Here is a 14,693-nt window from a genome sequence, read left to right as displayed (position 1 = left end):
TATAATTGATAAATAAAGCAGCCTCAAACAAGAAATTTAATTATATAGGAATATAGTAATATTTCTAAATTGATTCGGTTTCTGATAATAGGTTTTATCAACAGAAAAATTAGTTACTCTTTTGATACTTTATATATTGGCATTGTATTTTCACATATGTCGAACTTGTCAACTAATAAGAGTTCTCACTTTTTGATTTTGTGTACCTCCATGAAATAAATGAAGTCCAAACATGAAATCGACTATAAACACCGATAACATTACTAGAAGTATATTAATTTATTTCAGAGAAACGTAGAAAAGGTCTGGTTTCGAACTGTAGTGACGACTAAAACACTCAACAAATGTCCAAACTATTAAATTATAAGGGCAGACAGGGCTGCTTAGACGCTACCAGGGCCACTAATTAGTCGCAACTGCCCTAAAAAACTAAGATGGTCGGTCCGTAGGTAGGTGACGCATCTTAGCAACAATGATCACCCCTAGCAACTGTCACTATTACTCATTATTACAAACAAATATAATTACACATTTTTCTTTTCAAATAACTAAATCTTAATAAAACAATACAAATAAAAATAAATGTAACTAAATTAAATACTAATAAAACTATATAACTATATAACTAAAACTATAAAACTTAATACTAAAATACTATTTACAATTATTTACAACGTAATTATATTATGGCGTTAGCACCAAGTATTAGTTTTTATGCTTAATTACATACATATAACTTCATTTTACCTATAATTCTATTCATTTAGATCAGAAGATTTAATTTACGACTTAAAAGTAATTTTTAACTCACAGATAACCCCATATTTTTAGTTAAAGAACGTTTTTAAATTTTTTTTTTTGGTTTTAGAATGGAAAATCGAATAATACTGTTTGCATGAGAATCATATTATATACTATATACTAGGCATATTACCCCGGGTACTATAATAATTACACAGCTCTCATTCATCTATTCCATTAAATATTTACATAATCATCAAATATGTAATATTTCCCACATACCTGAAGTTAATTCCTACCCCTGTTGTTTGGAGAGGTTTTTTCGAAAATTAAGTTTTACTTTTGTAGGTTCCGAGGTCGAATATTAATTACCTTTCGAAATTAAACATATGCACTGAAGGATTGCATATCGTCAATGGAATTTGATTTCTCGATTAGGTTTGAGATAGAATTTTATAAACCTTGGCTACTCAAGGTCTCGGATGATCTGTATGCCGAGGTTCTGGTGAAAGGATCCACTATTGCGTGATTACGAGCTTTAAAAATAGTTTTCAATAGCTAGTGTCCAATTGAAGTCCCGATGCACGTTCTGGGCGATTTAGATTTTCTAAAAAGCAAACATTAGACAAGCTGTTCATAGCTAAGACGGCGACTAATTGATTTAAGAACCTATTGTGATTTAGAAGTCGGAAAGCAGCAGAGATGGAAGGTGAGGATATCAATATCCAATACGAATTGTAGTACAACCTATAATAATTAAAAACAAGAGTAAATTAAAGTATCTATAATTTATTTTGGGCCAGTGTAATCTGATTTTTCGCAAAACAGGGTTTTTAAATTTTTTTTTGACAATATTTTCATTTATCTATAGCTGATTTTGTATATATAATAGTACATTATTATCTAAGAGGTTATAACCCATTTCAGTAATACGATTTGAATACTAACAACTAAAATGCAATTAAAAATATAAAAACTGCATTTTTAATTTATTTATTTTTTATTTATGCATACATAAATACAGTATTTTAAATACTAAGGAGGAATAACAAAATACAATAATAAAAAATATTCTTAACTTCTCAACATGTTTATTTTCTTATAACTCCTACGTTTTGGCCATTCCGACCATTCTAAAGGATATCTTATATCACTGCTAACAAAGTTATTCAAACTTTGCAGGCTATTCTGCCTTTGTCAAAATACATCTTTGTCCAACAACCTATTTTTATCCACTATTTTGCTTGTTCTAATTTTATTAATTTTACACTATCTAATACTACCCTATCAATCACTTTATCAACAAAATCCTTGAGAATGGCCGCAACGTAGCAGTTATAAGAAAATAAACATTTTGAGGCTACATGGATACTTTTAACTATAATTGATAAATAAAGCAGCCTCAAACAAGAAATATAATTATATAGGAATATAGTAATGTTTCTAAATTGATTCGGTTTCTGATAATAGGTTTTATCAACAGAAAAATTAGTTACTCTTTTGATACTTTATATAATGGCATTGTATTTTCACATATGTCGATCTTGTACTAGTATGAGTTCTCACTTTTTGATTTTGTGTACCTCCATGAAATAAATGAAGTCCAAACATGAAATCGACAATACACACCGATAACATTACTAGAAGTATATTAATTTATTTCAGAATAATAATTATTAAAATAAACTTGTTTATGAAATTAGAGATTCAATAAAAAAAAAAGCCTTTCAAAATCCAAAGATACACATACGGCTTTATAGTTGAGCATTACCTTTTTGAAGTTTTTAAAAAGTTAATTTGTATTTTAATATTTATTTATTTCTTAAATACTAAGCATCATATTACAACTTATATCATAATATTATTTTCTTTAAAGTAAAATTGAACGGTTGATGAATTAAACATCAGAGAACCCTTTGAATTTTATGAAATTATTCAGTTTTTTAGTAGGAGCCCAATTCAAGAAACCTATCTCATGCAAAAAAGGGGTTGTACGTGTAAAAAAAAAGTTTCTACGTCTAAGTAATAAATTCATTCAAATGATAAATTTTTAAGTAATAAATTCTGCTTCGAAAGAATGTAATAATTTATTAATTTGGTCAAGTGGTCATAAAACAGCCACTCCGGTTGGTCCTTGGACTCCAATAGCTGGTCTCAAGCCCATATTCAGCCACAACAGGTGTTTACCACCGCACTACTTCACCGAATTATTACATTATGGTGCTCATTCAAGGAGTACCTTAAAGTTGTTTTAATTATAAATAACACCCACCATAAAGGATTTATAGGCGACCAACCAACCAAAAGAAAAACCTAAAATATCGTAATTGGTTAATCTGTCAAACTAATAATCCGTTTAATAGTTGTTTTAGCACCGCAAGCAAGAAATACATTTCCGTGATAAGTTTGGACTGACATGTAGTGGAACCAATTTTGGCCACTTCTTCGATGATACTCGATTTAACTAATATTCAATTTAAGTCTCCTTTTAAATAAATGTTTCTAAAGTGACATAGGGACACCGGTAAATCGAGATTTAGCGGGGCCGGTTGTCTTCTATTATTTTTGGTATCTCCTCTTGAGAGATTGTGATGGATCGTACATATGTGGTTTGACAAAATGGTTATAACGTTTGATTTATTTTGCACCAATTTGTTGAAAATGTGATACATATTTTAGTTTTCGGGAAAATTCGAAAAAAATTACTTTATAGGTTACGGCTGTTTACGGTAATAATTGGACGCAGAATTTAATGCTGTTTAATTTTCTAATACCATCAATATTTCTCCATGATGTATCGATGAAAAAAAAGTTATATATCTATAAACTGTAATAATATATTATTGAATTAATTAGCTAATTAGTAAGAGTTTTAGAACAGACTAAAATGTTTTATATGTTTAAAGTGGTAGATTTTTTTAATTTTTTTCAGTTGTATGGTTCATGGGCTCGATATTGTGCAGCGGGCTTCTGTAATTATATGCCTTTAAGTATATTCCGCATTAATAATCATAACAAAAGATGTAGGTTATTGTGAAAATAATTTTGGTGTCTGTTAACTGAGTAAAATGGTAGGTATGTTCAAGGAGGTTACTGAGACTCTCGTGTCCGGGAGTGACACAACTACAATTCCTTAGAGGTCATTCTTCGTGCAATGGAAGATAAAGATTTGAAGTGAAGATTGTGTAACATCTATCATCTTTGAGAAAGGATGTAGCAGCTAAATAAATTCTGAATATTTCTGTTATTTAACGATTATGAATGTGCTAACAAATAAATAATTGCTAGATCATATAAATGAATCATTATCAAGGCTAAAATTCCATAGTATGATTTTATAAACACTAAATAATATAATATAATATTTTATTTTATTTCAAATGCAAAAATAATTTTTCAATGCGAACTAGAAGGTTCTAAGATTAGCGAGTTCAAACTCTTCAGCTATGTTAGTACAGATTCATCTTTCAAATTTATATACCTTAGATATTAATACTGATTTTTACATTTTTTTTTTCTTAATTTAAAATAATAAACATAAATTATTACTTGAATCTGTATTCATTAGATGTTAAAATGAGGTAATTTATAAAAAAAAATGTATATACAAATTTTTAGCTGAAGACGCTGAAAGACCAAGAAGACGTTGCGGTGGCGATGGTCCGCGAATGTTGCACAATAGGGCGTGCATGCTCTACTTGTAGCATTCCGATTGCACAAGGGTTTGTTAAAGGTTTGTCCTCCACTAGCAGGTGAAACGGGCTAACGAGCTGCGGCTTCCAGTTCTGGAGCCAATCTGGAGAATATTGCCAAGAATAAAAATTCCTCTTCAGCATCCTCTGCGAATTAAAAAAAAAACAACTCATGAAGCCCATTCAGCGAATCGGAAAGGTATTAAAGAAATAGTGTTTTTAAAAAAAGCAGACTTTTTTAAATATCTTTAAAATTATGGCTTATATAGAAATAATTGAAATTCCAGTACTCGTCTTTGATCACAAAGTTGGCTTTTCAATCTCTTAAAAGAAATGCATCCGATTAATCTGAAAGATAAAAAATTATCAAGATGAAATTCAATTATATGAATTCTTATATATTAAGATTTCGAATTGTACAATGTCCTAACATTCTAAGTCACTCCTGAAGTCTTTCTTTTTCATTTTCAAATGTGTACCTCTTCTGAGAAATTTATATAATAGTCTAGACTCGTTGGACCCTACACTTGATTTTTGTACAGACCTATTAAATTTGTTTGTTCGCTGTTTATTGGACAGATAAACGTTATGCTGCCCTATTAAGGTACAGGTTGGAATTTAAATGCATATTAGAGATTTGTAAATTAGTTTGCTAACGCATTAGTGTTTTTTTATTGTGTAATATACCATTTTATTATATTTTTGACAATAGTAATATGGATAATAGAACTCATCCACACCACATTTACAAATATATAAATTAAACGATAACAAAATAAGAAATAGAAGAGAAATAATAATAATAATAATAAATAAATACACAAAAAAACAAAACAATTTAAATTGAAATTAAAACAAACAATATCTTAAACGCAATAATTCCTACTTACAATACTTTCAATCAGCCTGGGGAACACTGAACCGAGCTGTTACCCCACATGTAGAGGAAAGGTCTCTCCGCAAGATCCCGGTGCTTCTCTCTCAACCATGGCACTGGTTATAAAATCCAATGAAGGATAAGTGCATTACTTTAATAGTGGCACATTTGTCAAAACAAAAAATTTTGATTTCATTTAGTACCGTAAACTGTTGCTACTATTCCTACAAGGGTCTTTCTACATGCTGTCCCAAAACTAGTAGGGCTGCCACAAAGTATCCCAAGTCTGCGGTACAATCTGTATAATACGTTAAAGTAAAATACATATTTTTTTTCTCGATATATTTACCGCTATTATTGGAAAGTATTGACATATTTTGTCTGGTATCATATGTGTCCAATGGGAGCAAGAAGCTCAGTGAAACTCCAAAGACTCGGGATCGAATCTGGCTGTAACAAATAATTGTTTTCTGTTTTGCTGTAGTCGTGAGTAGTGAGTATGGGACCGTCCAATCTAGCGGTCGAGCCAAATTACCTCCTTGCACAACCGTTAATCTAGTAAAAGTACTTCCTTATAAATTACTGAACCCCTTACCCTTCATTGGTTGTATTAGTACAGATCTAATTTTTTAATATATGTGAACAATTGATACTCAGTGAATTATATATACAATACCATTCTAATGATTAAGGAACGTGAGTTTGTTAATAAATTTTAATTTAAAATTTGTTTTCGTTTTTCTTAGAATCGTGTCATTAATAATTTTCACTTTTTAACTATGATTGCTAATTAAATCTACACAAGATACTACCAACTATCACTAGTGATTAACCCTGGGAGCTGGGTATTGTCTATGATCCAGCCAAAGGACTGCCATCAGGATAGAGATGTGTGTTTTGGAAACACGTTGCGATGTCCAGTTGTGCAAGGGAATACAATACTGACCAACCATTCACCACGGTGCATTATGTTCTCTAACTTGATGAGCGAATTATCACACTATCTGGGACTATCTCAACCTTGTGCATGCGATGCTTGTAAGGAATGGAAGTGATTTCTATTTCCCACGCTTATATCAAGATATAGCGTGAGTTATGGTTTTACATCAGTAGATATAATTATAAAAATCTGCATTTAGCTTATTAAAATTTGTTCACGCCATGTTTAATGATCAATTTGTAAATAGTCTTAGGATTCAATTATTTTGCATTTATTTTTATTTGTATTATTTTCCCAGAAGTTTATTATAATTTTAGAAGAAACTGATGAATATATATTTTTTATTATAATTTTTAAATGTAGAAAACCGTCAGTGTGGGTTGTTTTGTTGGCGTCGCCTAGCAACGGGTCAACAATGTACGGTCTTGAATCAGCTATGTAGTCGCTATTAGTCGTTTGTAAATTCATTTACCAAACTCTCTGCATTCGTTACGTGTTGTTTATTTTATTGTTATTTGTGATTAATAGTAATACAAACACAGCATTCCATAAATGCCATGGTGGTATTTAATTTAACTAAAAGTAGATAGATAATATATTAATTGAGTCATGCATTAATAGACGGCCCACCAACTTTTTACCATTTTGTAAGTTGTCTATAAAAACAGCATCTAAAACTTCGTAGCAATAGTCTTACACCACTGGTATATCTAGAAATATCTTCCCTTGACCTATTGGAGTCGCAGACGCTCAGTATTTTATTTATATATATAGTTATTAATTTAGTAAATTTGTTTATTGCTTTATTCAGTTTGCTCATTTGGGCACATTCATTCAGAGCTAGTTTGTTTTCTTTTTTTTTTTTTGTTGGAGCTTCCTTCAAAATGACTCCGTTGATTTGAAGTGGCTTTAAAATTATTTTCCTTCATTGTTAAAATGGAATTGAAATCATATGAGTTCCTCCCTGTATGTCTTCTAGAAATAGTGTACGAGTTAGTAATTCTCCCCGATAGGATTTTCTTATTCCATAATTCTTCCTCCGTTTCAGAACCTTCAAAATGTAAAAACTACAACAGTTCAAGATTTTTGATGATGTGCATCTCATGCACTTGCTGATTTTTAGAATTTCAATACTAAATTATGTTTATTTATACAAGCCAGTTGTGAATACTAAGATGTAAGGATATTATCTGTGCATATTTCCTCTATGCTTCAAGATCAAAGCTAAAACAAACAGCATTCTTTAGTAATTACTAGTGACCGGATTGTCATGCAGTAAAAAAACGAAATATGCAAGGCTTGTAATTAATACCCGAAGGTGTGAAATTGTTTCGAAAAATCTCATGATACAGATTACTTTTTCTTTTTTATTACTCTTTATATGTTAAAATTGGCAAGGTATTGACCTTGCCTCATATTTTTATATTCTGAGCTATATATTGAAGAGGAAAAAAATTATAAAATGAATAAATATTGGTATATCTGTATGTATAGTTTGGTTCAAGCATTAAATTTTATTTTATTAAAATCGAGATAATCAAGTTTAGGCCAAAGTGTAAAAGATATAAAATTTTTAGCTACTAACTAGCTGGACTACTAACTCCCAGGACCCGGCTATGACAGATTAATATTGTGAGTTATTTATTCTGTTATTGTAGATGTGAGTCAATCCCGTGGATTCAGAAGCCCACTGGGGTTCACAGTAGCCTCATACAGTGGGTACTCTCTAATGAAAAAAAAATTGTTGGTCGAGCATGGTTCTGACCAAATCAGCTCCTTGCACAACCGTTGGTCTAAGGAACAGTACTTTCTTTCAAAGTACAGCACCCTAGACCCTTCATCGGTAATAGCGGAACAGATTTATTTGTATTATTCATAGATAATGAACAGAATAAGCAACGGGGTTACCCAACGAAATCTAAAGTACAATGATATGGAAATTCGTTCTCCACTTATGAATTTCTAACAGTGCAGCAATTACTTGACCAAAATTGAACTTTTGAGCAAGATAGAATTATTGAGTTATTGAGATAAATTATTTAAGTAAATAATAAATGTTAGTTTCGTGACATTATTTTTTTTTTTCATTAATTACAGAAGAATTTGCAAATAAAACAATGGAAGCAAAGTTGTGATAAACCATTATAAAATTCAGAAATAATTAGTTATTAAAATATTTATAATAACTTTTTTTTTCTCTTTAATCTAAATATTTTTTTAAATATTCGACTATATCATACATAATCATCAAGATAGACGTTTGTTAAATGAATATGAAATAAGCCTATGATTAAAACAGTATTAATGCTGCCGTCAGATTTCACTGAAGGAATTTCGTTGACTAATCTTACTCAAGTTCGAACAAATGATTCCAGTAGCTGGTTTTGCATATGTTAATCAAAATGCCTCATTTTTATAAAACTTCATTTAAAAAAAAATAAATAAATAAAAAAAAACTGTTTCTACCTGTTTGAATATCTACTGTTATACAATAGTATTATTCATCACCAACTATTCTTTTTCAGCAATTTTGCCCGAAGAAGAAAACCTAAAAGACTATTTTGAAAATGCTTCTAGCCAATGAAATCTTACTTTTGAATTTTATTGGTGATAAAATAATTATATGGAAAAAGGGCCATAATTTAATACAATATGGGTGCATTAATAATTTATGCTACAGAAAAAACTGGATTTTAGAAATTAATGTACTTATATTCACTAAAAATTTATATTCCAAATAAAAATAAAATATATACGTATATGTTAAAAAAAAATTAAGTCTGTACTGATAGAACCCGTGGAGGGGCAGAGGTGCAGTACTTTGTAAGGAAGTACTGTCCCTAGACCAACAGTTGTGCAAGGAGGTGATTTGATCAGAATCACTTCATGAGATTGGCTGGATGCCCTAACCCACAGAGCTGACTTACGTCTGCAGTGAAACTATATATATATATATATATATTGTTCTTACATGAATCGAAGTATAGAACGTAAGTACAGGATAAGCTGGAGAGTGGTGCCGATTTCATGGGAATCAGGTCGGGCAATTTCCCGTGACGAACCTGCGTAAACTTCATGGATACATCCATCAGGTAAAAGCATTCATAAAAAAGCTTTCTTCTAATTTATCAATTTAACTTCCTCAAATATGTAACCTAGAGGAAATATGGTAATGCTTAAACAGATTTTTTGTTACATATCGGTACACATTCCACAGTGCCTACTTTTTTCTTAAAATTTGTAGGTTTCTTACGCTCTTTCTAATAACCTCGACAATGTAGCCGCTTCAATATAAATTTTAAATTCCTACCCTTGCCGTTATACTCATAAACTTTCTTCATTCAGAATCATTGGATGACGATTTATTTTTTTTATTTTATTTTATTTTTTTAAGATAGAGGATGATATAATAAATGACAACTTTTCTGAACTTAACCTTTTATCTTGGACCCTAAACTGTACTAATCAGTTGGTTTCATTGCGAGTTAAAATAGTTTTCCACCATGAGAAGCCTCTGATTTGAATCTCGCGGAATAATTTGAAATATAACAAGGGATTTTTCGAAGACTTTTGAGGAGATATTGCCATGTTGGCCTAAAATATTATTCTAGGCTCCCTCGGCCACAAACCTCATCATGATAATTAATTTTTTTTTTTAATTTTAAATTTTCTTACAACAGTAGAACATTCGACCTCGTTAGCTTGTAACGTGTTACTTTCTATTTATTTATTCATTCCTTAGTTTTTCTCGTTTGGTTTTTTTAATTTTTGCGTACAAAAATATTTTGACATTTGATTAATTTTTCAATGATAATAAAACTTTTATAATAACTTCAGTTATTTGAATTACTGGAAAAAATAAATATGTGGTGAATGAGATATTTAAACAGACATAAGAAAAAACTTATTAAAAAAACGGAGTCCTCCTTCGTCGGTATATTGCAAATACTTCTTAAAAAATATAAAAAGTTTAGAAAGGAGAAAACATCGAAAACCATTAAATATTTATATGATAGATATAAATTGATCCTTTCTGGGACAGACGATTGGTGTATAAACCAAAATGTATTAATAATAGGGTGTATAAAAAAATGACCGTTTATCAATATTTGTATTATTATATCTTAGATATAAAATACAATCAATACTCAAAGTATAGACCATTGTTATCTACCGTCATTAGCCTTCTGCTAGCCAATTGCTCGATTCATCGCTGATACCATGATACCGAGGACTGGACTATATGGTGGATGAGGCAGGAGTTCGAACCCATGAGGTTCTTTAAACTTTTCTTTGGTTCGACGGGAAGTGAGGAGTAGGTTCATGAGGCACCATTCAATTGCTCTTTTTCATCTTTCCCATGGAGAGTAGATGGTGACTAACAGTATCTTTTGACTCACCACACTCCCTGGTAAGTTCGCGAGTACTGGATGGATTTGACTCAACAGCTTCCTGCAGAACCTCATCAATATCCATCAATGGTCGCCCGGAGACCTTCTTCCTTTCCAACGTCGTATACCCATTGCTAAATTTTTCAAACCAACGCCGCGCAGAGAGCTGTTCAAGGACACCTTCCCCTTCATATTTAACAATTTCTCGAGTTGCTTCAGTGAATGTGAATTTTTTTTCCCAGTTATTCCTTAAAATTATGAGAATTTCATAGGACACTGTCATGTTTTTCTTTGAATCAAATAACTAAACTAAGGCTTTTTTTAATTAGTGGAATGGGATAAAACAAGCTTAGGGTATGCTCTAAAGTGATTATTAACTATTGGTAAGTATTAAATAGGATTAAAATATTTAAAGTCCTTTGAAATCTTGAATTTGATATAACGGTACATTTTTTTTATACACCCTATTAATATATGTAATAATATATTGATAATATGTTGTGTTATGTAGCAACTCAATAATTTGAGCAGTATTGCTCTCTATTCTATTAGTGAAAATTTCATATTCATTTCTTAATATTTACCAGGAACAGTCACTTCAGATGTTTAGATAGAGTTTTCCTCTTTTATTTTGGACAATACTTGAAATTGTCTTGGCTAGACTATTGTTGTAGTGAGGTTGGGAAAAATGGTTTATGTAACTATTGTTAAGAAGAAAGGTGAGAACTGTGCCACTGCAACTGTCCCTATTATATCCTCTCTTCCAAGGCCCCTCTGTACAAATGGTAATTGAAAATCGTGACATGTATCAGCTACTACGCCCGCTTTTGAAAATGGGTCTATGCCTCTGATATATACGTAAAAAAATTAATATCTTCCTCACATATAGGTAGGTATATACCATCATATTTTTTACAGTTAAGGGAAACAAATTTTTTAATGAAACAATATAGAAAGTCTGGTTAAACCACTAAAGCACTTAAAGCACTCGATGTGAGCTCGATAATGGCCGTGCTAGTTCGTTAAGTACTACCGTCTGGTTAGTTGATTTTCTACTGATTTTTAAATAAATTTAATCTTCCTAGTTATCAATTTAAAAAAAAAGTCGCTTAAAATTTAACAAACTTACATATTTAAGCTACTTGTAATATATTAGGAGCTATTGGCTACAGAACTAAAATATACGGAGGCCATTTTGAAAAATCTGGCATATTAGGCCTATGTACCCTCAGGAACCGATAAACTTTTTTAGAGTCCATTAAAAGAAACTAATTTAAAATTAATTCTAGGTTAATGTGTAATTTCATTGGATTAATAGTCTTATTTTCTAAAATTATACTTATTAATAAAGCAATTTGGAAAATTTCATATTGAAAGTTTCTATATTGGCCAGTTTTATGTAATACATTTTTTTTTTTTTTTTATGATCTTTGACAAATTCTACACGAATTTATTTTCTCATATTTACAATTTATCTTACTATTAATACTTGAATTAGGAAGAATGCTTTACGTAAAGTAGGTTTTAGGATTTTTGCAGCTTTATTGTTTTGAATTATTTTTTCTGTATTTCCTTCTACTTCTACATATTTTTCAAAATTACCATTTCCGGTGAACGGGAAAAAGGAAAACAGAATAAGGAAACAAAATTGTAAACCGAATTCGTGCGTTTAAAAAAGTTTTTTTTTTTACTTATTCTTTTTTCTTTTTTCAAGTTCATCCGAAATCGCCTTGTTAATTTCGAAAAATATGTAAAAAAAGAACTTGCAATCATTTTCTGACAAGATATTCGACTTGAGTTGCATACAACTGCTGATATTTATTTTTATTTAATCCATTTTTTTCTATCTATAATGTATATATATTTTTATATATCACTAAATATTAAACAAAACCAGTCAACAACTATAAAACTATAAACTCATAAAATAAAAAAACACTCAAAACAATATTTGTATTTATTTTTAAATACTTACATTTTTCTTTCTTTTTTTTTTTTTTTTTATGATTCTCAATATACCATCATTATTGAGTTCTCCCGCTAAAGTAGTAAGATATCTTCGAATTCATCTCGATCGTCGCCTTACTTGGAATCATTGTAGCAACATCAAACTGACCCGAACCTAGACAAGATTAGCTATACTGTACCCCATAGTTAATACAAAATCTATACTATAAACTATTCTCATTTATGAAGCTATACTAAGGCCATTGCTGATGTACAGTTGTGAAGCAGGGGCGCCGCATTGTGTAGGAATAGAAAAAAAAATTTGCAAATATTTCAAAACAAGATTCTAAGAATTTCAGTGGATTTCCCCTGTTTGTACTAAACAGCCAATTGCATCGTGAACTGCAAGTGGAATCGATAGATGCTTTATTCAAAAAACGATCTTCAAAATTCCACTAGAATTTATCAACAGTTAAAGGTGCATTGACAACACAACTTAAACAATGCAAACATATCGCGAAGCCCAGACTGGTCCAAAACATACTGTTATAAACTCTTTATTTTTTTTTTCAGTACAAATTAATTTTTTCTTTAATTCTCTAAATATTATTTGTTTTCGTTTTTTTTTATTTTCTCTTCATTATTAATTTTTTTTTATAACGATCTTTATTACTTTTAATTATAATAGTTTATGGTTCTTGCACTGCTAATAGTTAGGAGTGTCTTTTGTATAAGATTATGCCCCCCCCCACTATCAACTGTGAAAAAATAATTTAAAAACATAAAATTATCTAAGGCCAACCAGAGCCGAAATAGTAATATAGAAATAAAAAATACTTTTTCCCGAAACTGAACTATTAGTCATACGAATCGTTAACACTGGTAATTGTAAAATAATAAATTGATTATTTCATAATTTTGTCAATTGAAAAGCGTAAATTTGGTTCTAGTAAAACTTTCATTATTGTACTCCAGTAATATTGTTACTCAGCTTCATTACTCATACGTAATTCATCTTTATGTTTTTCATATTTAAAAATATATTAGTCTTTTCAAGGATATTAATGTTTGTTAAATTATCGTGGCCTCTAAAACTTTTAAAGTTCACCTTTCACATTTTGGAGGAAGACCTTAACTACTTATTAACATCACGTATCTTTTTGAATACTTCATCTTAATTGAAGGACTTCCTTAACCAGAATGGATGCGAAACCCTCTCAAGACTTCTCATCTTCCTGAAGTTCCCTCTTTTGGCAAAATCGACTAAAGATCGCTTGCTGTATCATCCAAGACCTTCCAACTCCTAATGAACTATTTCATCTAATTTCGACTCACCTTCTGGAACCGAACCGGAGACTGTTAGCTGATACTCCGTGATTCCTCCTCGCTCCTGCGTGTCCTCGCTGGCCGGATCCACTCTTACAAAAGCCGCTACAGATCACGATTGGACCAACTGTTTCCAGCAGTGAAAGTTGAATAATTACTATATTTCCAGCCTCTGTTCAAATGCCAGCTGATACCTTTGCTTGCCCTAACAACTAGATTTGTTTGGGAGAAAAACAATTTTTTGAACCAAAGTTGTTGTTTGTTTAAACATTTTAATCATATTTATGGAACTAGAGAATGCTTAACGATATATATTTTTCATATTTGAGGAAAACTTGTCTATTTGTGCTGACGTGTAGACCTGAATTTCTGGCCTATATGAGGGCTGAAAAACAATATACATAAATAATTAAAACAATTTAAATCAACATAGTGAAATGTGTGAAAAAAAGCGATATCTATCATATAATGAGCAATGAAGAAAACGTTAAAAAACGTTTAAAATGTTAAAATGGATACAAATTGTATTTGTTGATTTAAATTGTATAATTTTGATTATTAATTATTTATTTTATTATGTTTATTCCATTATTCATCATTTACATTTTCTTTTGCAACTTTCATTATGTTTATTTCTTTATTTGCATGAACATTGTATGTTTTTTTTTCATAAATTCATACATCATTTAGTGTAAATCTTACCTCAAAAATATTATATTTTATCTTATATTAGTATCAACTTATATCTACATAATTTATTATTATGTATAATTTCAAAT

The 14,693-nt window shown here is 30.3% G+C and overlaps 2 protein-coding genes across 2 annotated transcripts in view; one reads left to right on the top strand and one right to left on the bottom strand.

The window, feature by feature from the left end:
• Nucleotides 1-14,693, top strand: part of Cht6 (Chitinase 6) — a 194,646-nt gene that overhangs the window by 106,940 nt on the left and 73,013 nt on the right. The window lies entirely within an intron of this gene.
• LOC136796067 (histone-lysine N-methyltransferase SETMAR-like) lies at nucleotides 10,586-10,924 on the bottom strand. The gene has a single exon (XM_067048646.1). The coding sequence runs from the start codon at nucleotides 10,922-10,924 to the stop codon at nucleotides 10,586-10,588; it is 339 nt and encodes a 112-aa protein (XP_066904747.1).

The sequence above is a fragment of the Halyomorpha halys genome, unplaced genomic scaffold, assembly GCF_000696795.3.
Source record: "Halyomorpha halys isolate HHAL.00 unplaced genomic scaffold, Hhal_1.1 Scaffold20.1, whole genome shotgun sequence".
Lineage (NCBI taxonomy): Eukaryota > Metazoa > Arthropoda > Insecta > Hemiptera > Pentatomidae > Halyomorpha > Halyomorpha halys.
Note: the sequence above shows the minus strand (reverse complement) of the source record. Positions and strands in the feature narration are given on the sequence as shown.